We start from the raw sequence: 24,647 nt of genomic DNA, 5'->3' as shown, positions 1-24,647 counted from the left end.
ATGCCCATTTCTCTTTCCATCCCAGAATGAAAGCTAAGGTAGTCTTCTCAGTAATGTTTCTTACATTGATAGCAAGTGATGCCAACTTTTTCACAGTCCCATGGAATCGCTTTCCTGTGGAATCTGGTCTGAATTCAATGCTGACACTGTTCTGAGCAGGAGGTTGGACCCTCCCTCAGGAGGGGACCCCTGAAGTCTCCTCCAACCCAAATCATTCTATGAATCTACGTTATGAACCACTATGGCTGATATCAATAAGTACTACAGAGGAGACATGGGGCAGATGGCAATAGGCAATCCTCAACTGATGACTTCACAGGCATTCTGTGTCCTTAATGCTTAGACGATAAATGTGATGGCCATGGCAACGACAGCGATTCTTTACTGGACATAGGGTATGTCTGCGCTGGAACCCAGGATGTCATTACAATAGGCACAGAGACGTTCAAAATACTTTTGAAGCAGCTAGTGCTAATATACTAACAACTTGGAAGCTGTATTTGTACAAGCAGTGGCATTTCAAATCCTTCTGCTACAGGACTAACAGCCATCAAATATTTTCTGTAACACTTTCTAGAGAAACTAATTGGACAAAGTGTCATGCTCAGGAGAGAAAACCAATCATGAATATACCAGCTTGGCTGAGAATTTGTAATGTATTTAGGGAGCTATTCCGAGTAATTTACAATGAATGACTGGGACTCTTCAGACTATAAATACAATCTACTCTTTCTCCTTGGGAAAAAAAGAGGTTGTCTTTTTAATTATCACTTTGTAAGAGAAAAGACCAACCAGAAAGACAGTGGGAGGAATAAAGTCAACATGTTTTCCCCCTTGTTACACTTATCGTGATTTTGGATTTGCTTGAGGACCAACAAGCAGCTAATTCTGAGACACATATGCATCATCTCTAAAGCTGCTTAAAAGGCCAGTGGGGATGCAACAAGCCTATTATTCCAAAAGCTCTCTGTGAACCTGTACAATTAACACCAGTTTTCAGTTTACCTTAGGTCAGTTTATTTCCTGAGGACTTCTGTGTATGTGTCGGTATAAGCTATGACCACATGCCACATGTGTCTTTGGTTTTTATCATCCACTATCAGATTTAGATATAGAATAAAAAAAATCACCAGAGTATGACATTCCTGATTTGCCTTTCTACGGTAGAAAAAGTAGAGCTAAATATATTTAAGAGGTGTAAGTCTCCCCAATTTTCCCAGTTTAACTCTATAACAATGTTCATTACCCATAATGTCTCTGTCCAAAGTGAGCAGAAGAAAACCGTAGAAGACAGAACTAACCTGGATCAGCCATAACCTGCTTCTTTTTGCTGTTTGTGATGATCTCATTTTCATTCATCATTCGTACATCCTGATCTCCCACATGATTGCTGAAAAGATTAAAATCAGTAAAATAGTCAAAATAATCAACACTGTGAAAAGTTATGAGTGTCATAGAAAAGGTTACAAGTAAGTTATTTAGGTCCTGGAGGCTAAACAAAGCCATGAGCACAGCCGCATTATATGAGACTATCAGGAAGGAAACGCATTCTTTCTGCATCCACCTGAAGGATTTCTTGCCAGTTTTAATTAGTGGCATTCATTCAGGCACGCATTCAAATATAAATATTGTATTCACTCTACAGTTTTCTTGCCTGCCTACACAGCTTGAACCACATTAACCAAAGTGATATTCTAAATCGGTGCTGTGCAAAGAGGGCATAAAAATCCCCATATGGAATGTAACACTCTTTTGTAATGTTGATATAGCATTATCTGAAAATTTTCTGAACTAAACAAAATTCGTTTACTGTGACAAGTTTTCTTTGCAGGCTTTTGCAAAATTTTAACAATTTCTTTTTGAGAAAGAAGTAATAACTTCAAAGTTAAATGAAATTAAACATATTATAGAAAAAATGTGAGCTGAATTGAAAGTTAAAGAAAACATCACTAATAACAACATCTCCCTTTCACATAGACCAAAAGAAAATATCCATGCCTTTGGAAAAAAAGAAATGTATTTTTCTTTTCTCCAGAAATACTGTACAAAACAGGTTTCTATTTTTAGAGAAAAATGTAATGTCTCTCAAACTGTCAGAGTGAAACAGGGGAACCAATACTGAAGTAAATCAGAACTTACTCTATTAATGATAATATTGGACTCAAATTCATAAAATATTGAACAGTGACATGTGAAAGAGAATAGGCCAAAATCAGAAGTAACAATACATAAAAGCTCAAGAGCATTTTTTTAAATGGAGGGGTATTACAATGCATGTAGTAAGGGATTTGTCTCCTATTAGTGAAGTACCCTGTGTTTTACTTGGGTAGTAGGTGAAAAAAAGGAATAGAAGATTGCACAGCAGGCTAAGAAGAAAGAGCAAGAAAGCTCCTGCACAGGAAGTCCAGAAAAGAAGAAATTCAGCACGTTCTCAACTGGAAAACAGATCATGCAGTTTGCATGACCCAAAAACTATACCCCTCTTAAAACTAAATCAAAGGATATGTGTCTTACAAATATGTGCAAAGGAAGTTATCAGAAAAAGATCTATGATTACAACTGGCACTACTCTGCTTCCGATACAATAACTTTACTCACAGAAAGATGTTAAGCTGAAGAAACTAAAGGTTCATTTCTCCTCCTCCTTTCTATAACTCACTGAAAATCTTCTCAAAACTCATATTTCCTCAAGACATTTTCATTTCAGTAACTTTTCCACTTGAAAAATTGTTTACCTCCACTTTTACCATGACAACACAGCCTCTTGTACAAAAACATGAGCCTAACACAATACATCCAAACAATAATAATTTATTTCAACATCTGACAGCACCAGTGGCCAACAGCCAATGCTTTAGATAAACATAGGAAAATAAACCCTGTAGGCAAACGTGAACTTCTGTTCTTAATCAGGACAGCTTATGCTCCCCTCCACTTATTTCTAAATATTTGAATATTCTTCTGAACAAATCATGTGCCATTTTGAAATGCAAAACTGTCACTTTTTTTCCCAAGTGATGTATGTGCAAGAAATTCTATATGTTAGCTGTGCAATGTATAAGAAAGTGTTTATTTCTATAAGCTTTTGATTTTTCACTTTTCAACCTCATTTAAAATATTTTTTCTTTCAATCTTTATTTTGCTTGCTAGGGACTGTTTTCTAGACCCTATTAATCCTCACCTTCTAAATATAAGTGCACTTTTCACTGCATTTCATCATATTTTCTGGGAGATTGTCAACTTAGTGGTTTAAAAGTGTTATTCCTCTGAATGCAAGTCATTCCTCATTTAAGAAGTTCATTATTTTAGAATGCTTATAAAATAGTAGAATTCTGGTTCCTTAATTAGTATCTGTGCCGAATCAGAGGACTTTCTGTTCTTTACTTTTGATGTTTGGTTCTTTTTCATTAACTTTTTATTTTTCTTCCTCTGTGTAATATCATTGGGATTTATTATTTCTTCTCTAAGGAAGCCTAACTTCTTTATTTTGTGCTTATTACTATAGGTTTCCATGAAAACATATATAAATATGAATCATGAATCCCAGTAAGTACTAAAAAAATACTTACAAATAAAGCCAGTAATTTGGTCCTAGTATCTAAAAAACTATTGGTTATTTCTCATTAAGTGAAGCTAAGTATACTTTGGAAGGGAATTTTCTATAGCAATATACATATTGCTGACATTAGTCACATAAAAACATTTTTTAAAAACAAGATTCTTTCTTCCAATCAAGATCCACCCACATACCTAATAACAGTTCTCTTCTCCTGATGGCAAATCTTCTCATCATCTGTAAAGAGAATGGTATGATACGGGACCACCGGATCACAGGTTGGTAGGATGCCTGATACAACATGGTTCACCATATCCAGAATCCCATTGTATACCAGCAAGTCATCCACCAGAAGCTAAAGACAAAGAAAGAAACAAACAAAGCATTTAGAAATCCGGCATTGCTTTCAGCAGTTGTATCTGTTAATTAACTAGAAATCGTTTTGCCCTATTTGTTTCACAAGTCTGGTCATTAGCTTTTGTTCTTTCAAACTTTCATTTCTCTCTATTCGCTGCTGGGTTTTGATTTTTTTTTTCAAGTTTTTGTCTTCTCACTGATGTTTCTAATGCAGCTTTCAAGTAGGTAATTAAAAATGTATTTTATGTTTTACATAATTGCCATTCTATTAACTGGAGTGAATCACTCTTAAATCTAGGAATTAATGAATCTCACCTCACTTCAGCTGTCTAAAACTTGGATTTGTAGTTTGAACTAGTCTTCCAGGCCTGCTCTATAGGCAGTGGAAAAAGGAAAGTATTATCCTATCTTAAGACAATTATCTAAGAAAGAAAAAAATAAAGTGTTCTTTCCCCGGACAAGAAAGGGAGGACAGATGACTGGCATACATTAGTCATTTTAATACTAAATGCAGAGTTAAATGAGATGAATCCCATCCTTTGAGATTATATGGAATCACACTTCAGTAAACTGTGAAAATAAGTACAGAAATCAAGCAAGCTGACTCACCAGAACATACAAAATGCACACAAGAATTACTTACACCAAATTCTTTCACACCTCTCTGAGGTGTTTTGGCATAATTCCATAACTTGATCATTGACACAGTAGTAGGTACATCAAAAATTACATATATCCTATTCACCTGTGAAAGAGAATTAATTTATATTTAACAGCACACATTCCCCAAAGAAATTACATTCTCATGCATGTTCCATCAAAAGAGGTCTGCATTTAAAGAGACATAACTAGAGGACAGATAACTGATGCTAAGGATTTAAGTTCAGATATCATCGCTGTTGATAATTCACAGATGTTGTCACTACCCCAGAGCTGCCCTCTCAAATGTACGTGTAACTCATCAGATGATGAGTTCATCTACACCTGAACTGGTCATCCCGGACTGTTAGTCAAGTGGAGGAGGGGTAGTGAGACACTTTTAATGAATATTTCATCAACTAAATACAGATACGTGCTTCAGGATAAGACAAGCTGGTGTCCATTCCATATGAATGGAATTCCATATGAACGGAATCCACCTTTCTATTTGCAAGACTAAAATTTCTCCTATATCGCCTGGCTTTGAAAGCTCTTGCAGAAATCTTGCAATTATTCTGTGACGTACACCAATAGGAATGTAGAGACAATTCTCCAGATGCTTGCTAAACACTTACTGCTTGAGATATTGCTCATTTTACTTTCAATGACATTAATGTCAAGATGTTAAGACCAAAGCTTAGGCTGTAGGGAACCAATCTTGCCTGTTACAGTTAATTCTATGCTATTCCTTTCACGAGCTACTATATCAACTTTGGGCAACACATCTTAAGCTTCATCTCTAGCAACCTCTGAAGTTTTAATCCTCTGATGCAGTGGAGAAGATATTGTTAGCTGCATTAAATCATTATGCTTTTTTTTTTTTTTTTAAACTGAAGAAAGAAAGGTAGATCTGATCAATAGGAATGTCTATATCTGTGATTTTCCAGAAGACAATTTGGGCAGAGTCTCCAATAGCAATTGTTAGTCTTACAGCAAATGACAAATTTGATGGAAAATACATTCAAACAAATTAAATGACAATCAGTAACAGGGGAACAGAGAATTCAAGTTGTACTTACATTAGTAATAAATTTGCAAAAGACAAAACCACTTTTAGAATTAGAAAGGAAAAGATATTTAGAAAGGAAAAGAAAGGCTGTAATGTAAAAGTTTCCTTAAAGCTTTCAAACCTTCCAATATAGCAAAGAGTTAATTCAGCTTTCTAGGCAACCGGCCCATTTCAAAGCAGCCTAGCAATGAGGATGTAAGTATAAACAAGCTTTGGTTCAGCATCCCAGCTACGGGGGCTGATCATGAATAGGCTGATTGCTTAATCCATTTGCACTTCCTGGCTGTACAACCATACCATGGAAGATGGAAAAGTACTATGTGGATCTTGAAAAGGTATAATTTGCTACAGTTTAAGGACAGAAGGCACCATTAAATTGCTTACTCTTGTCTCCTGCATATCACACTTCATCAATTTACCCTTTTACTACCGATATCTTGTGTTCTTCTGCAGTACTTTGTTGTCAGACATAACACCACAAGTGTATGCATCTGTGCTAGAACTCCAGGTACTGCTATTTTCCTTTTGCCAAAATGAAACAGCCCCTGCAAGCATGTCTTTTATAAGGACATTGGCAAACTCAGATGGCTGTCAAACCAATCATTCATGTTGTTATAATGGATATCTGAGCAATCCATCAAATTACCAGGATTCAAGATGTAGGATCTACAGTAGGACCCTCAAGCATTATACAGACCTTCCATTTTCTTAAGAAATGCCAAGTGGTCAGTATTCCCAAGAATACTTAAAATCTTTATCTTAATTATACCCACCGCATTTACAACATATAATAATAAGTAAATTTTGAAAATATTTCATATAATTCTTTGCTTTTAATATTCTAATTAATAACTGTAACATAATGGAGGACGGATTTTTCCAACACAGTAAGCTATAACTTATCACATGTCATGTTTACATTTTGTTACTTTTAAAATCCATCCTCTTCTAAGAAATAAATACATCTTAATGATGTCCATAACAGGCATGTCCTCTCCCAAAAGTCAGAACTCATCTAAATTTATTTACTTTTCCTCTTTAGATACTTGATACCCCACATTTTAAACATGGGGCTTCTAAAAGAGCTGAATGACTTGGGGCCTTAGGACACGAAATGCTAAGTCTGCCATCTCTAATTTATGAATTTGAATTCAACACGGATAATGAGATTAAAAAAATTCTCACTGCTGGAACAACATTCATTGCTTTTTGTAAAAATAAATTCAAGATCCCAGTCCACTCCCGTTTGAAAGGTGTTTATTGCACAAAACATGCATATTAAACTCCTTTGTCAGTATCTTTATCATAGTAACAGAAAAAACCTCTGTGCTAGCCTTGGAAATTCTTCTGGTGTTGCACCATGGAGACAGAAGATTACAAACCTGGGAAATCTATACTGCTGCTATCTGTGCAGTGAAGAGAAAATGAAATAAAAAGAACTTTTTCTAAAAGGCAGTGATTTAGCATCATTTACTAATATCAAATTTACCTAAAAAATTACGTATTCTTCCCCTTTCCTTTATGTTTCTATCTACATCTATGCATATCACTTAAGTGGAATAAAAAGGGAAAAATGTACCAAGCCAGGAAGAACTGGTGCAAGCCACATATGTCTGCCATCGGTTGTGTCATTTACTCTGTCAATTAGTTTATCTGGAGTTCGGATGTCTCCAGATACATCTTCTAAAATGTTGACACTATCTGGAAAAGCAGCAATATCTGAAAAAAAAATCTTTAAGCATAAATAACCGAAAAAAGTACATTTCAGAAAAAACATATTTAAAAGTTCATGCCTGCTCTTCCAGATTCCATGAGCAAGTATACGCCACTACAGTAGTAAAACTTAAAAACACTTCAAGTACTTCACAGGTAGCTGAGGAACTTGGGGGCACATTTTTAGAAGCAAGACAACCCTTATAGATTCTGGCATTCAAAATTATTTTTAGAAGTGGAATAAATTAGCTAGCTGCATTTAATTTATTTTCAAATATGTAGTTATGACTTGAAAAAGTTCCCTTATCAGGAGTAGGCACTTCCCAGCTTTTTTGTGACAAAGCCCCATTTTCTTTGCATGAACTTGTGAAAACTCCTCATATGAAAAATATCTCAAGAAAAGTATCCTTGCAGAAGGTAGTCATTGGTCAAACTAGGGTTTGCTTGAGTTCCTCAAGGTTTGTGATGAAAATCAGTAACTGTCTAACAAAACCTTCTCAGTTCTTTGAGAGGGAAAGATAAAACTTTCTATTGAACAAGCTTTCTAGGTAACCAGATTTTTTTCCATAAGAGGACATTATTGTTAAAAACATATGTATCTTTAAAGGCATGCAAAGAAATGTGGATGGATGGCAATGTCTTCAGAATTACAAATTAGCAATCCAGTTTGAGGGACATTAATTTCCTCTTGTCATGCTTTCTAAAAAACCTGAGTCTGTAAGTATAAAGAATTTAAGGAATAACACAGCAATGTCTCAACTGTTTAAGAAAAGCTTGCTCCAGTCTCAGTACTGAGTACTGCACTAAGACAAATATGCTCTTTCTGGGATCCTAAATAACCCAAGCAACACTTCTCTACAGGCAGAAACAGGTGATCATTCAAAAAGAGCTGAGGTATCTTTACTTGGCATTGTATTGTACTGTAAAGACATACCATTTAAAAACTAAGTTAAAGATCCCCTGATTTTAAAAACAATTTGTTACCACTTTTCAATTTCAAAATGCTTCTTCTCCATTACAGATGTTTCAAGTTCATCATGTATCATACAAAATACAAATAAAAATACAACTCAGGAAAAAGCCTTTATTACCTTTTCCATTGTATCCTCTATTTATTAGGCAATGAGGATCCTTAGAGACATACAATTCATGCAGCATCTATGCTTTTTATCCTTTCTAGTTGGCTGAGAAACTGCTTCTTCCACGTGACTGAACTACAGGAATTGTATGTTGGGGTATGAAGCTTTCAGGTCTTAAGAGACTTCAGCTGATACAGAGCATTGAAGTGTTACCTTGATGACTATGAATCTTTCACACATGTCCTTCATTCCCTCTGTTGCTTACTCAGGGAACATTGAATCAAATTCAAAGTCTCAGCCCTTACCCACATGACTGGATTGGGTGTCTAGAATAGCCTTAAGCTCCAGTAGAAGAGTCATGAAAAATTTCTTTCTTGTGGCACAATGAAAGATTCCATAACAAAGAACTGAGCTCAACCTTTTCTTATGAATTTATAGCTCATCAAACTTTCTGGTGCTTCCATACCATATAAGAAATAAACATTGATAGCAAAAAATACTGTATCCTTCTTAAACCTTCCCTTCTCTAACCTTGTCCTGCTTTGTTGGTGCATCCTATTCAGAGGAGAAATGTTCTGAAAGCATATAGAATACATTAAAACATACAGAAACAAGTATCATCATGTAAATATAGAGCAATACAAGCAGAGTAATCACATGGGATAAACTGGCAATTTGGAAGAAGTAGCAAGCGATGTTATATGATAATTTGCCAGGGAGCAAACTGTGTATCTGAAAGGGATAGAGGCGCTTGGCCTGTAAAGGATACTGTTTTCAGTTAGTAAGATTTGGTCTCCATGTTCATTGAACAACTCGAGCCCATTCAAACCAATGTAGTATGGATCACCCCAGCTTGTCAGCAGCTGAAACTGGAAAACAACTAAAAAGCAAAAAGGTATTAAGGAAAATTTTGATACTGATACTTTATCCTAACAGACTATTTAATTTGCAGTTTCAAAAATGATTGTGCAGCCCAAATCTTGATGTCAGACACTCTTATTTGCAGTTTAGGAGAGTGAAAAAAAAAAAAAAAAAAAAAATCGCTTTCACTTCTGACTTCACTATGTCTTAAACCTCTCTGAATAAACTGTTTTCTTTTAAGGCAAGAAGCCTGCCTCTTCTGTCACTGAAAATACGCACACAAATTAATATCTGAGGTGGCACAACTAGACAAAAGTCTATCTACGTACGTTTACATATATACATTTAAACACATCTATATGTTCACATACGTTCTTCCATCAGATGAAGAACTACCAAATTTTTTTAGCGTATGTCTTACCTTCTTGTACACTGCACCTTATTAACACCACAGCGCCTATATGGAGCCTTTACTGCCCTCCTATGTTTCCTGAATATATGCCTTTGCCTGGTTTTGAATCATATGGGTGATAAGTGGCAAGCAAATATGCCTCTAAAGTGAATGGCAGAAAATGTAATGATGGAGTCTGGGCTGCCCATTCTCTCACAGAGCACTCATTTGGATCTCTTTGTTCTACCCAGATACTGATTTTCATGAAACCGGCAGGAACTTAGTATTGCTAAAACCTCATTGTCTCCAAACTTGGTTAGAATAGCTTAATGGATTTAAAAGGACCATCAAATAGATGGATGGCATGACAGTAAGTATCATCACAAAAGCCTGTGCTTATCTAGGAAAACTTAAGCTTAAAAAGCCACAAACATTACGAAAAATGGCAAAAAATATTACACAGTTCTGGTCAACCTAAATAAAGATATAAAATGAGACAAACAGTCAAAGATATGCAAAAAATACAAAGACTAGCTTTGATAGGCTGGCTGAATAGCGTGCTAATGGACTTTCAGCTCCAGCTTGAATGGATTATAAAAGGCAGGAGAAAATGCTACCAGAGTATCTGAAAACAGATCACACATTCATATATTATGTTCCATTTATGAATTAAGAATAAATACTTAATGGAAGCCTCTCTCATATACTTGATATCTTGTTAATTTCTTAAAGCACCAGAAATTGTTGGATTCAAAAAGGTCAGGACTCATAACCATAGTACATAACTCTAAAATATTCTGTATGACAGGTAAGAAAATGACAGAGAAGGATACAACCACATGGCATTAACGGTGCTTCATAGTCCATGCTAGCTTGTTCCATTCTCTTTGAACCAGTTCTGCCAAAAAAAACCCCAAGACAAAATAGTTTCTTTATGTAACCTTGGCTTATTCAGAAAAGAAAAGAAAAAACCCAAAGAACTAAGCCTCCACAAACACCACCCTCCAACTCCCCCGCCTGCAATTATGGACTAGATTATCCTCTGATCTCAATAAAATCTGGTTAACAGTATATATTTAAAACCCAATGAAACACTTTGCTCTAAGTGCTTCATATTTTCATCTAGTGCCTCATACAATTGGCTTCAACAGAGAATATGAAAGAATACTGAACAGTTAAGAGACATTGTGTAGTTCAGGTAACAAAAACATCCTACTTTACCTCCTTTGTACTTTATTAATCAGCTGGGGCTGCAGATAGTCGAGAAAGAGAATTTCTTGGGCGAAGTCAAAATGGCAGTTGCCTGGTCCCTTGCGGATAAGAAAACCCTCCGGTGGGGAGATGCTGTGACCATCCAGGAACACATGGACTACCTTGGCCTTGTTTAAAATAACGTACATAACGTTACATGACATGACATTACATAAACCAAAATAGATCCAAAACAATTGCATTCAACAATCTCAGTAATTTTGTTATATTTATTTCATTCCTCTATAGTATGACATCCTTTGGCAAAAGAAAGCCTAAACCAGCAAACACCAGTTGCAACCCACAGCATGCAATTCAGAGCATCGTAGCTGACATTGATGGGGATGGGAGAGGTGAGGATTGGGGGGGGGGGGGGGGGGGGGGGAGAAAAAAGAGAAAAAAAAAGAAGTATTGAAGAGATCCTTCAATTACTGCACCTCACTAGATCTCAGCAAACTGAAGCTTCCTTTCTTCACCCAAAGGGTTGTCAAGCACTGGAACAGGCTGCCCAGGGAAGTGGTGAAGTCACCATCCCTGGAGGTATTTAAAAGACGTGTAGGTGCTTAGGAACATGGTTTAGTGGGACTTGGCACTGTTAGGTTTATGGTTGGACTTTATAATCTTAAAGGTCTTTTCCAACCTAAATGATTCTATGATTCCTGAGCCTGCAGCAATACATACACACATCAACAGAACGGAGAGACTCGGCTGTCCAGTCAGCCTACGTCACAAAGGTGATTTGAGGAGACAGAGTCACCATGCACCTGATTGCACTGCTAGATCAGCCTGATTGCTCAGCACTAGCTGAAGCTAGCCTTTAAGGAATCACATAACCTGGTGCTCTCATGGGAGCAGACCCTTTTGGATCCCTGTTGCATTTATAGAAAGCCTGTATTTCACCAGTTCTATTTATCTTCGTGGCAGGTGGCACTTGGACTTTTCCAGGATCATGCAAACTCATCTACCAAGCAGTGCTGTATGTAACCTAAGGGCATATGAATAAAGAAGAGGTACCTGTATCAGGCAGAAAGAATTGAGCCTTGTCCACATCATAGGTGCATGCATGTCTTATACAATCTCTGAAGATTAAGCTAAATAATTCCGTTGAGGCAGTCCTGGCCCCTTCACCCTCCCTCATTAGCACCCTCTGGTGTTGTATGCACGATCCCAGTCACGTAACAATTCAATCATGCAGCAACAATTATCACCACATCTTGCCCAGAAATACATTAAATGTAACTTAACGTTAACTACAAGCAGCATTTATTGTACTGAGTCTTTCACTAACTACTGGTTAAGGAAGGAATAACACCTGTAAAATATAACAAGATGGCCTTGTAACTGGCAATATGATTAAACCTTGCTGATTAATGGACTGACCCAAAATAGATTCATTGAGTTAACAAGACTTAACTTAGTCTAAAGGTAATGTGAGTTAACTTGATAATCTTTGGATTTCATACTGACTGATGATAATTTGAGGTTAACTTAGCTTTTTATGCAAATATTTAATTTTCATTATTAGGATTTCTATTAAAAATATATATGCAATATTTATAGTTAAAATTCCCATTTCAGGTGTCTATCCCAGAACTTAAAAACATTCAGAGTTTTATGCAAAGCCTGTATATCATCAGTGACCTGATATTCATAACAGCTTTCATAATTTTTCCATTTGTAAACAACTTTTTATTCAATTACAATTTCAGTAAGTTACAAAAGCAATATCCCAAAAGTAAGTAATTTTCAGGAAGATTTTTTTTTTTAAACAAACACTTCTTAGTTTGAAAACCTTAGGTATTGTACTAGACTAGAGGAGGACCAGAGTTCATTTCCAAACAGCATGAAGATTAATTAGGAGGAAATGTTTGAGTACAAAGTATGGAGAGAAAACTAACATCTTTAATACGCTTGAAAGCAAAGAAAGGAAATATCCTTTTCCATATCAGAAACTCTTCTGCATGCTACTTCCCAGCTGAATCAGTCTGCCAGGCTAAGGAGAAGTAGTGAAAAATCCACTGAAATACACTTCAGTTTAGGAAACACGTATTGAATGGGAAGACTACAGACTTAGAGATGAAATCTTACCTATTACACCACAGCTGCTTATATTTATGTGCCCTTTACAGCCCTCATTTCTAAGTAATTTTCATCATCTGAGAAGGCACTCAACCGTCACACATAGCATTTTACAAATCACATAACACAGCTTTCACAAGGTAATTTTTCATAGAGCTGGAAATAGCACACAAGCCTTCATTTTGACAGTTCACTGCCATTACCCTCTCATACCAAAGCTGTGAATAGAATCCACCAGTCTAAGGCTGCCTAGCAAATCATTATATCTCATGCCCGGGGACTGTTTCTTAGAAGGAACAGCAATACTTCAAGAGACAGACGTCATGATGCCCTAGGTTTACAGTCAAAAGCCTCTTTACTGTGGCCCAGCAGATCCCCTGCATCTTCAGTTTTCCAAGTAATTTATTTCATCTTTTTACAGGACTGCAGGTATGAACTCCTCATTTAAATTACACCTACTAATGGTATGGGACATACAGGTGTGCCACCTGCAAGCATACTTTATCAAACTCACCTCTTTTTTCTACCTAGCAAAGTAAACTGTGAAAATATACTTTCCTTCCTTTCTTTGTTTGGCCTCCAAAGACCAAACTGCACGTTAGATTTTAGGGATTTGGCTCTTTCCCTCCTTTAATAATTGAGGCACACAAACAGGGAATTGATTTGATATGAAAATTCATATTCAAACTTTTCTCCCCTGCTTTGCCTTGGAGAAGCTTGGGCTTACAATAGTAGTGAAAAACATTCCACATCAGCACTGAAAGACAGTTCTTCGTATTGCATTTTGTACACAGAATCACAGAAAGATTTAGGTTGGAAGGGACTTCAGCATGTCTCTAGTTGCAGGTCCTGCTCAGAGCAGAGAAGCCTGCAAAGCTAAATCAGGTTGCTCTGGGCCTTGTCAAATTTAGTTTTGAAAGTCTCCCATCACTACATAGAGGTGTACCACTCTCATAGGAAAGAGTCTTTTCTTTATGCCAAATCATATCAATTAAGTTACAGATTTTACTAAAAACACCTAGTTGTTATACAGGGTTGTGCTTAGTTGGTAAGCTCAACATGCTGCTGAACCCTCTGATGTGTCAAACATGTTGGGTTAATGCAACGTATTACAAAATTGTGTGTTAAAATCTCTGGATCAATTGTTGCTTAAATGAAACATCTTACGCTCTGGCCCTCTGGGAGTCTCTGACCAGTCTTTGGCACTCAACAACACCCCATGCTGATACTAAAAGATGCCAGGGCTCTGTTGTGGAGAGGGAACACCTCCTATTTATGTAGTGTTCATCTTAAAGCAATTCCTGGAAGGTAAATTCACACAAAAATACAATTCTGCAACTTCTGCCACTATCTTGCCCAATCCTATGAAGGATCCATGCCTCCAACTCCAATTCTGGATTTTTTTCCAGAACTTTGCTGATCCTTTCTGTCCTGTCTCTCTCTGGTTTAATACATACCAACATTTTTTTTCTTATCTATTGACTGAGTTTGGACATCAAGAATGCAAGAGTTATATGTGAAGGGGAAGATCTGGAAACAAATGGATTCATAAACTTTCTGTGCAGTGAACGGCAACTATTTCTTCACTATCATTACAAGCGCATGTACAGCTTCTGAGAAAAACCAGGGAAATGAAGGACAGCCGAACTCAGAGTGCCAGCAAGACGCAACACGATTGCCAACAGATGTCAACTGCCAGTCAATTCCAAGAATTCAATATGAAAAAAATATAAAAGAAGTAATTTGGAAAAAGAAGAGAGGAGGTATGTTATACCATTTCAGCTAAACTACTTTAGCCAAATGTTGGAAGGTGTCAACTTTCCCTAATAAATGTTAGGGTTCTAGAGACTCTAACTCTCTTGCTTCTTGGAAAAGGCAGTATTGATTGACTGGCCTTCTGTAACTTACCTAAACAGAATTTCTGTTCTACCATTTCCCGTGTTCCAGGAAATAAAGAATCATATGGTAGGCCTAAATACTAGATACTGAGAGGATACCACTTCAGAATCATACATCTTGAAAATAATATGTGCTATTGTATGTGTCTCTTAGAAAAATCAGCTGTGAAGATTTCTTTAAACTATCTCTGGCTTTTTTTCAATAGTTGCTGTTTGTGGAGGCAGAAATGCATTATACCTGCCACAAAATTCAGACTCAGACAATCTAAAAAGATTTATGGTGTTCCATTAAGGCAGCTATATTCATTCATCACAGTACCAATTTTCCAATGCACTGCTGTATATTTTTGCTGGCAGTGCTCCTTTTCTTTTACTTACCCCTCTATAGGTATCCTCTGGAGATTTATTATAGTTCCAAAAGCGAAGCCCTGCAATACTTTCAATTTTATCAAAATGGATTGTGAGCAGATGATCTTCTCCAAAAGAGAAGGGAATGAGCCACATATGGTCATCCTCTACTGTGATATTAGTCCCATCTATTAACCTAGAAAGAGAAAGATCCATTAGCTGCAAAAAAGGAAAAGCTTACTTTTCTTATGAAAATCAGGTACTTTCCTAGTGTGAATTTTTTTCTAGGTGCCACTTCCAGCTTCCAGGGCTTATTGTGCCCACATATATGCAATTAAAAGCACAGTAAACATCAAATATAATATGCAATTGTTGAATTAAAGACAGTGGGGGGAGAAAAAACAATATTTCCTTTAGTTGGGTCCTTTTGAGGGAAACCAGAAAAATCCTTAGATTTTCCCTGTGTGACCAGGGGCAGGCAGAAGAAAACTCAACTACCTTTGCACCAAAATGACCAAAGGCAAAACTCTAAGGCCCAGACAAAATATACGTTATTAATATATTTCCATCCCTAAACTAGTATATCTGGCACTCTGCAGTGTATTACTATGCAAATGCAACTAACTATGCTGAATCTGACAGGGAGCGGGATGGCAGCTGGATAACCCAGAGAAGAAGCAGAGTTTGTTCACAGCCTTCTTCATGCAGTTAGGCACATTCCTACTTTTTCTAAAAACCTTTCTACCAGCATGACAATGTCTTTTCATACGAGCGCAGACTTCAGGCTGACTAGATAAAATTAATTCCATTATTTTCTAATTTTGGAATCCTGACTTTATATACTTCTACCACAAATTACAACATACAAAGATGGAGTAAAGGAGAATATGAACTAATTGTCCACTGTAATTACTTTGGTACTCTGCCCTATGTACTTAGGATTTATTTAAAAGTTTAACGGAAGAATGAGTGCCAGACTTGGCAGTTCCTTAAAGAAAAATATTAGAATAATGACTCTTTCACAGAAGAACTGATTAGGAAGACCACGACTTGGTCAATCCTTGACTTGGTCCTGAATAGTACACAGGACCTATTCCAAACGCTACAGTTGAAGAGCACTGTAGTGTACTCAAATTCAACATGCTGGCAGAAATATCAAAAGCCAAAAAAGTTCCTATTTCTTGTGCCCAGTAAGGTTCTTAAGCAAAAATGATGAAAGTCAAAAAAAGGAGCAACAAAATAAAATAAAATCATTACACATAGCAGAGAGAATATTAAGGGATATCACACTAGATATGAACAGAACAAATGTATCCCACTTATTAAGAAAGACGTTGGAAAGAGAGAAGACTTGAAAAATCAAAGCCAGCCTGGCTCAGTGGCAGGATAAAGAAAATTATTACAAGCCATCTTTCAACAAAATTCATGATCAAAGAACCCTAAATTGATAGGATCATAAACTCTGGAAGGCTAAATGTGTATGCACAGGCCAAAAAAAGAGTATGAAGGCTAGCAAGCAAAAGGTACCATAAATAAAATTCCTCCAATACATCAGGAGCAGAAATCCTGCCAGAAATTCTGTAGGATCAACAGATGACAAGGCTGTAAAAGGAGCATGCAGAGAAGGTAAGACACCAACAGAAAAAAAGCTAAATGAATTCTTTGCATTTGGGTCCATCATGGTGGAGCATAGAGAGTCTCCACCCCAGAATCTCTTCATCACAAGGGATCTCATGGGAAGATTTCTTAGATCTTGATGCCTTCAGAAGAGATTTTCATATAAATAGGCAGAAGAACTGAGGAATTATATACAAGTAAGCTTGACATCTGTATTAGTCAGATGAGCAGAAATTACAAAGAACAGTTAGTTATGTTATACATATGTTATATAAATATTCTAAGGAAGACTCAGCAAAGACTTTGAAAAGTGAAGTTCGAATTCATAAACGTATTCACAGGCCATAAACATGCCAGAGGACAGGATTACAACTGAAAATACCCTTTGAAATGGAGTTATGACTTGGAATCAACGGGATGCAGCTTCAGTAACAACCAAATGCCAAATCCTCTCCAGACCTATAGCCTATGATTTCTATACTGCTACCATTTAGGAAGTACAAGTTAATTTGAGGAAGTATACCTGTCAATGAATAAAACTTCACTGGAATTACAAAAAAAAAAAAAAAAAAAAAAAAGAAAGAAAAAAGCCACAGAATTTCCAGAACAGCACCTATTTGTGCAATTCCCTAATACATCCTCACCCTTTGCTAACTTGAAAATTTTCTTTGAAATTATCCAGCAATCCTGCATAAATATCACTGCATATGCACAGACAGATGCTACAGAACACCCACATTTATGCCTGGAAAGTCCTTAGCAGAGATACCAACCAGGTGTGTTACCATCTCCTAACTCAAACACCATCTTTTAGAAACATCTCATTCATGTTTCTACAACAAGCTGTTCCTGGATAGCTTGTGAAATCCAAGAATGAGCAATGGTATGAAAATCATGTTCGCATTAACATGTGCTAACATAATAAAAGTTTATGTAATTCTGTCACTTTATAAAGTCTGATGTAAAATACATTTAAAATTGATAAACTCCAAAACTGTTGGTGGAAAAAACAGGCACAAAGAAATAAAAAAAGCCCTGCAGAAAATGCTTGGAAGATCCAATGTTTCACTACTTACTTTTCTAATGTTCTGGAATCTCCTGTATACTCTAGAAGATCATTTAAGTCTTGGGGTGAAGCAGAAATCTGTTCTGCACTTATTTTTAATGCATGACCATTCTTTCCTATCACTTCAAGTCCTGTCAGTCCAAGGTAATGAGAGTCTCCCCAGGTCATGGTAAAATTCATTTGCAGGCCTATATAAAAGAATATATATATATTACATATATATACACACACACACATATATACTTAACAGTTTGAAGTAAGGAGCCAATATAAGGATGCATGCGAGCCCCAACAATTAGCAGTATATGTATTTTGTTTAGATTAAGTAACTTTATATGCTGTATTTGGGTACTTCCTGGTCTGCACACTTACCTCCGTGTAATAGCATAGTATCTTCTGTAAATATGTTAGACCCCTTTAGTGGGCTGCCAACATCTTGTTCACTTGTAACTGCACAACTCCTGATCAAGCACGTTATCAAGTGTCTCATTACTTAGCTTGCAGACTGACAGTAATTCAATGATACATGTAAGCAGCTACATGACAGATTTTGTGATTACGCAGACACAGAGAAGACCTATTAGTCTGAAGTCTATCTATCATCTTTTGCCAGCTAAATGACTATATAGATTCATATAAATCCAGTCTCTCATAAATCCATAAATTGTTAGAGAACACCAACTCACAGTTAAACCAAAAACCAAATTTGGTTTACTAATGTGTTTAAGTTACTATCTTCATGTCAGAACTGGACACACGGAAGCATTTTAACAGGACAGCATTAGTGAAAAGCAGCAATGTTGATTAGCCTGCATCTCCAGAAATAAAGAAAAATTGAACAGACAAAAGATTGTACGTGTGTCTTCAGATCTACCTGTTTCATGCCTTACTGAAAAAATATAAATAGCATATACAGATATAAGAAGCTAAATTCCAATCTGATCAGGTTCCATAAAAATCCATCACTGTAAATTAAAAGTGTCTTTCATTTCACACACTACAGAAGCCCAGAAATAATCAGGCTGCATAATGTCTAAAGAAGCACCAGTAGTCATGATGTCCTGTAAAACAAACAAGCATTAAACCTGTTAAGCCATCCAGCCCAATTACCTCTAAACAGCCGTAGCAATTTACACAAGACTAAGTCTTGATATACACATAAATTCACTTGGGTGTAAGATTTCATCAGCATTTGCAAGGACACTGAAAAATAAATAGTTCTATTAGCTGACAAGCTAATATTGGTGCTATGGCTACATTGATAACAGATGCTATTCCCAAGGCCACTGCTAAGACTAAACTTGCTTTGTGTACAAGTATGCAAGAGTTCTCAGGCAAATCCAGAGTATATTTTCAAACAAAAGGGAAAAGGTAGGTTGAAGCATCTATCCACACAAGGTTTAGTATTCACATCACCATGCCAATGCCTTCATAGAATCTCAGAATGATGCATGGTGGAAAGGACCTCTGGAGATCTCTAGTCCAACTCCAAGCTCAGAGCATGTCCCTTAGATCAGATCTCTCAGGGGCTTACCCACTGGAAGTCTGAATATCTCCAAGGCTGGCAAATTTCAAACCCTCTCTCAACTCCTGTTCCAGTGTTTTATTGCCCTCAGGGTGAAAAAGATTTCCTAATATCCAGTTGGAAATCTTGTTTTCTACCTTGTTGTTTCTGCTGTCTCTCAATCCAATCCTATGTCCATGCCTGAGAATGGCCTGGATCTGTCCTTTCTATGCCTTCCCAATAGCTATAGACAGCAAAAAGATCTCCCTTCACCTTCTCTTCTCCAGGATGAGCAAACCAACCCAGATCTCATACTTTTCTCGCTTTCTGTCAGGTACTCCAGCTGCCTGACCATCTTGGTCACTCTCCTACACTAGACTTGCACCAGTATGTCAATTTTCTTCTTGTCCTATGGAGCTCCATACTTAACACAGTAGACCAAATATAGTCTCACAAGTGCCAAATACAGGGAAAGAATCCCTCTCCTTGCCCTGCTGGCTGCACTACATCCCAGAAGGCAGCTGGCTGCCTTTACAAGGCCACACTGCTGACTCTTGTTCAATTTGCGGTCTTACAAAGACTTCAGGCCATTTGATGCAAAGCTGCTTTCTCAGCTAGCTGGCCCCCAGCTTGTCCTGTGACATGGGTTATTACATCCCACATGCAGGTCTTTGCATTTGCACTGAACTTCATGAGGTTACATTAGGTAATATCATGAGGTTACATTAGGTAACATCATGAGTTTACCATTTCTTCAGCCTGTCGAGGTCCCTCTGAAGAACAGCCTTGCCCTCCAGCATATCAACCACTCCCCTCTGTTTGGTATCATCCACAACCTTGCTGACATTGCACTTTATCCCATCATCCAAGTTCTTTAAAAAAAAAAGATATTAATCAGTGTTCACTATAGTAATATTGATCCCTGAGGGACACCTCTAGTAACTAGCCACTAGTTGGACTTTGTACCAGTGACCATCACACTTTGAAGCACTATTTCTCCTTGACATCATGACTGGTAGCAAGATGAAAGAGATGAAAACTACCTAGAACAGGTCAATGATACAGTGACTCAGTGACTCCACGCACAATTTATTAGCGGGAGTCCCAGATGAAAACAGCAGTAGTGATCCTAAGTTTTGCACAGTTCCCAGTAATTTCCCAAAATGAGAAGAAGCAAGCGGACTCTCACTCCAGGTCTAAGGGACCACCTCACAGAATAAGCAGAACAAGGAACAATATACACAGGCAGGACAGGGTATACAGAAATCATTGGCAAAAATGAGGTTGTAGCTTCTAGTTGGTTTTTTGCTTTTGTGCAAGGTCATTTACAAAGACAGTCCCTTGTAGCAATTAATGGCATTTTTTTTTCTGTGTAAGAGACTAAATTGGAGTTTCTTTTGCATTTCTTAAGAGATGGAAAGCCTCCCTTAAATATAACTAGCTTTCTCCAGCTCTTTGCCTGCAAGAACTCATGGAAATCAGGACCTCTTTGTTCAGTAGAGACAAGTTAGCCCAATCAGCTGATTTAACAATATCTTGTCAGTGTAAGAGACTGCATCTGCTGAGCTCTGAGTCACACACTCACTATCTTTTTCACCCACTTTGAGAAATGGGAGGAGGGAAAGGCATCTTAAGTTCACAGATATGAATTGCTCGTAGACATGTTCATAGATAAAGTTCACAGACCTAGATACAGTTTATAGGTCACAAATCACAGCTCATAGGTAGAGTTCAGAGATATGTGGCTGACTAAGCCACAGCACTGTGTGTATTTTCAGAGAGGCCATCACAGGTTGCTGAAGACTTTATGTCAGGCCCAAGAAAGTAATTTCTCTTGTGTTGGTCAAAGGACCAGGAACTGATACTCAAACTTCTGGGCCATTCAGAAGCTCTCTGGACAGTAATTTAAAGGCCCATAGAGAGTTAGTTTTATACAGGATAAAGAAATCAGGTAATTTAAGTATGGATATAACATTCTTGTCTAGCTTTACTGTAGGATTTCTTTTGTCAATCGGATCTGAGAAATTCAGTCAGTCTACATAAATGCATAGGATTGGGAGAGAATTACTGGGTAAGGGGCACGGCTATTGCAAACCCCATTCAGGGACTAGGCAAACGGCTAGTGTTATTTTTCTGAGATTAAAAGCCAACTGTTACAATATAATGTTCTAAATGCCATAGTAAACAAAGCTGCTGCCTTAAACATTCAATTACTCTTTTTTATTCTAGACCTGACATCTGTCACGAAGTTCTGTACAGCTCTGACAAATCAGATCTTCCTTGATAGCATGTTAGGGGGGAGGGTGGTTAAGCAAGAAGTAAATGTAAAAACTTACATTTTCCAGTAAATATTCCTGATTCCTTGGGTATATATTCAGAGAAAGGGTCTAGCTCTTGAACCTAAAAAGTAAACAAACAGCTGCAATGAACATGCACATCATATAAATTACAGACATATTGTTTATAAAGTGAGAGTTTTTTGGTGGGTTTTTTGTCTGTTTGTTTCGGCTTTTACATCCAGCCTTCTGTGTATCAATCTCCCCTTTGCCTCACCACCCAGGCTGTCCTGCAAATAATGGAAAACATGCCTTAAAATGTAGAAGATCATATAGATCCTTAGAAAGTCAAGACTATTAGGGTTTGGGGTTTTTGTTAGTGCATATAGGAGTGTTAAATGGGAGACTCGCTATTGTGGGCTACCTATTCTCAAAGAGGCTGAAATTCTTAAATCACTCTTATTTACCTGCAGACTGGCATTAGCAAACGATAATATGCTGTATTTGCAACATGTTGCAAATATGTTGCACAGATAAGAAGTCTGGAAGGAAGTTAAGACCTCAAAGAGTGCTACCAGAATTTCTTCTCAAGAATCAAACGGCAGAAGAAACAAGCAAACTTGTCCAAAAGCCTGCATTTGTTCTTTGACAATACTAATTAATAATAGCCTACGCTATTCAACATAGCAAACCAGAAAGTGAATAAACAGATGACAAAATTTGCTGATCATTCAATTAGGGTAGTCGAGACAAAGAACAACTGCAAAGGGTTGAAGACAGACTTCATCTCATTGAGTGAGCATGATAAAATGGTTAGTTATGTTCACTGCAGGTAAATGTAAAAATGCTGCACATGAGGAAAACAATCCTAACTTCACACATACAGTATTGGGCTCCAAACAAAATAATGGCAGATTAGAATGAAATCTTGGCATTATTATAAATACTTCTACAACAACATCAACTCAATCCTCATTAGTAGTCAAAAAGTCAAATAGGAAATTAGAAGTCCAGACTCCTTCTCTATAGTTTCATTCATCATTAGAAGTAGACTTCCTGTCATTCAGAATACATCAAATAGACCTACACTGTGCCTTAAAAAAAAAAAAAAAAAAAAAAAAAAAAGACTTGTCAACACTTTTTTCCTACTGTTATATTAGGTCTCTGCAGTATAAGCACTGACATCCTGGATCTTACATGTCTATGTTCCCAGACTGCAATATACTAATATACTTAATACAGTAGCAAATATCCTTGTGGTAATTAACTCTGTGAAACTGAACAAGAACTGCACACTGAAATAAACACACACCAATAACCCCCAGAAGGTGGAAAACCCTCTCCTATTGGGGGTACCTTTCTCACAAAACACTGATTCTATCTTTGATGTCTGATGCTTTTTCTTTAGAACAAATTTAAAAGACCAGCCTGGGAATTAACATTTGCAACTCCACTGAATATCAAAGCCCATGGACACAATAAAGCTACTGGTTTTATAGAATGTAGAATAATACCCTCTCTTGCAGGTCATAAACCATCTGTGCCAAGTCACCTTACCACCTCTTTTCTCTTTCTTCCTCTTTTCTTGGCTACTCAGATCCCTTCGTTTCACTGGTGCCCAGCTTCTTTTCTTTCAGATATGGTCTAATTTTCTATTATTTCAACTACTTCTGCTTGTGAACACTGTCCTACCTGTGTTCTTAGACCCTTATGGCTAGAACAAAATACCACCATAGTACAAGAGCTATTGGAAAAGCAACAAAAACTAGAAAGTATTACCATGCTCCTACGCCTCACCATACTGCATAGCACCTCCCATGTGAGGAGTGACTAAAGTAGGACTAACCATTCTGAAAAAAGAGAGATTCAGCAGATTGTAACAGAGGGGCATGAATCTCAAGTGGATTGAAGAAGGGAATGGGGAATAATCGTTTAGTTTCTTCCAACACAAAAAATAGGGGGCATTAAAGGAACCTAGAGACAAACAGAAAGAGGTTCTTTGTGCTATGCAAGCTAAGGTGGGAAACTTACCACAGAGCATTTTAAGTTGTAAAAGTGCGCATGGGTTCAAAAAGCTAGTAGATGAATTAACACAATAAAAATCCATGGCAGGATACTAAACACAAAGGTTAAGTCAAAATGTCCTTGTGAGACAAATTGCTAAGGGCTGGATGAGCGTTTCAGAGAAACATTATTGTATGTTTGCTCTATTCTTACATTCTCCCTAGGCATCCGCTATTGGCCACAGTCAGAGTTGGGTCAAGTGTACTAGTTACAGGTCTGACCTTGCTGTAAAAGTTGACATGGTAAGGATTATTGAATTAATGTGAAAGACAGATGATCGTGGATAATACTGACAAGAAAGTAAGCCACTTCCATAAGAGCTTGAAAAGTTCTGTAGTCAGTGCAGGAAAACACTGTTTCATCCACTGAACATGCTACAGGCAAAAAGGGTGAATGATCAACAGGTAGAGACTGTTTGAACCCAATACTAGTCTGAATGATGTTATGCTGAGGAAGACAAATCATCTAGTAGATCTGTATCACTCTGATAGCATAAGCATCCATCTCCAAAATCTTGATGGTACCAGCAAATACAGAATGACAGGGAGATCAATGGCTTAGTCACAATAGCTTTTGTTATTCCACTGCTGATACAGCATGTTTCAGGGTTAGAAAAGGAGCATGAAGAGCATCACAGATGAACAGCAAAACAAAAGGCAGAGGATCTGAGTAAGGACCAGACAGTCCGGGGCTAGGCTTCTGCAGTAGAAGTAGTCCAGGTGAATGCTTACAATAAAAGAGTGATTGAGAAAAGAAAGGTGAACTTTTTGAATTTGTGTTCCTAAAATCCTGCACTGCAAAAGGTGTCTGAACAGTTTAAGATACCACAAGCAAAGATGTGACCAAAATTACTGTTCTGATATCAACTAGCACTCGAGA

The 24,647-nt window shown here is 37.2% G+C and overlaps 1 protein-coding gene across 5 annotated transcripts in view; it reads right to left on the bottom strand.

Annotated features, from left to right (window-relative positions):
• KATNIP (katanin interacting protein) overlaps window positions 1–24,647 on the bottom strand; it is a 62,129-nt gene that overhangs the window by 1,597 nt on the left and 35,885 nt on the right. For 4 of the 5 annotated variants that reach the window (XM_075767768.1, XM_075767766.1, XM_075767767.1 and 1 more), the window contains 10 exons: window positions 21,765–21,828; window positions 17,935–18,112; window positions 15,272–15,437; window positions 10,887–11,044; window positions 10,499–10,563; window positions 9,183–9,293; window positions 7,201–7,340; window positions 4,557–4,658; window positions 3,751–3,911; window positions 1,302–1,390 (listed from right to left, as the gene is read on the bottom strand). In XM_075767768.1, coding sequence (XP_075623883.1) covers window positions 1,302–1,390; window positions 3,751–3,911; window positions 4,557–4,658; window positions 7,201–7,340; window positions 9,183–9,293; window positions 10,499–10,563; window positions 10,887–11,044; window positions 15,272–15,437; window positions 17,935–18,112; window positions 21,765–21,828 — 1,234 coding nt within the window. The other variant, XM_075767770.1, reaches the window with a different exon arrangement.

The sequence above is a fragment of the Balearica regulorum genome, chromosome 15 (assembly GCF_011004875.1).
Source record: "Balearica regulorum gibbericeps isolate bBalReg1 chromosome 15, bBalReg1.pri, whole genome shotgun sequence".
Lineage (NCBI taxonomy): Eukaryota > Metazoa > Chordata > Aves > Gruiformes > Gruidae > Balearica > Balearica regulorum.
Note: the sequence above shows the minus strand (reverse complement) of the source record. Positions and strands in the feature narration are given on the sequence as shown.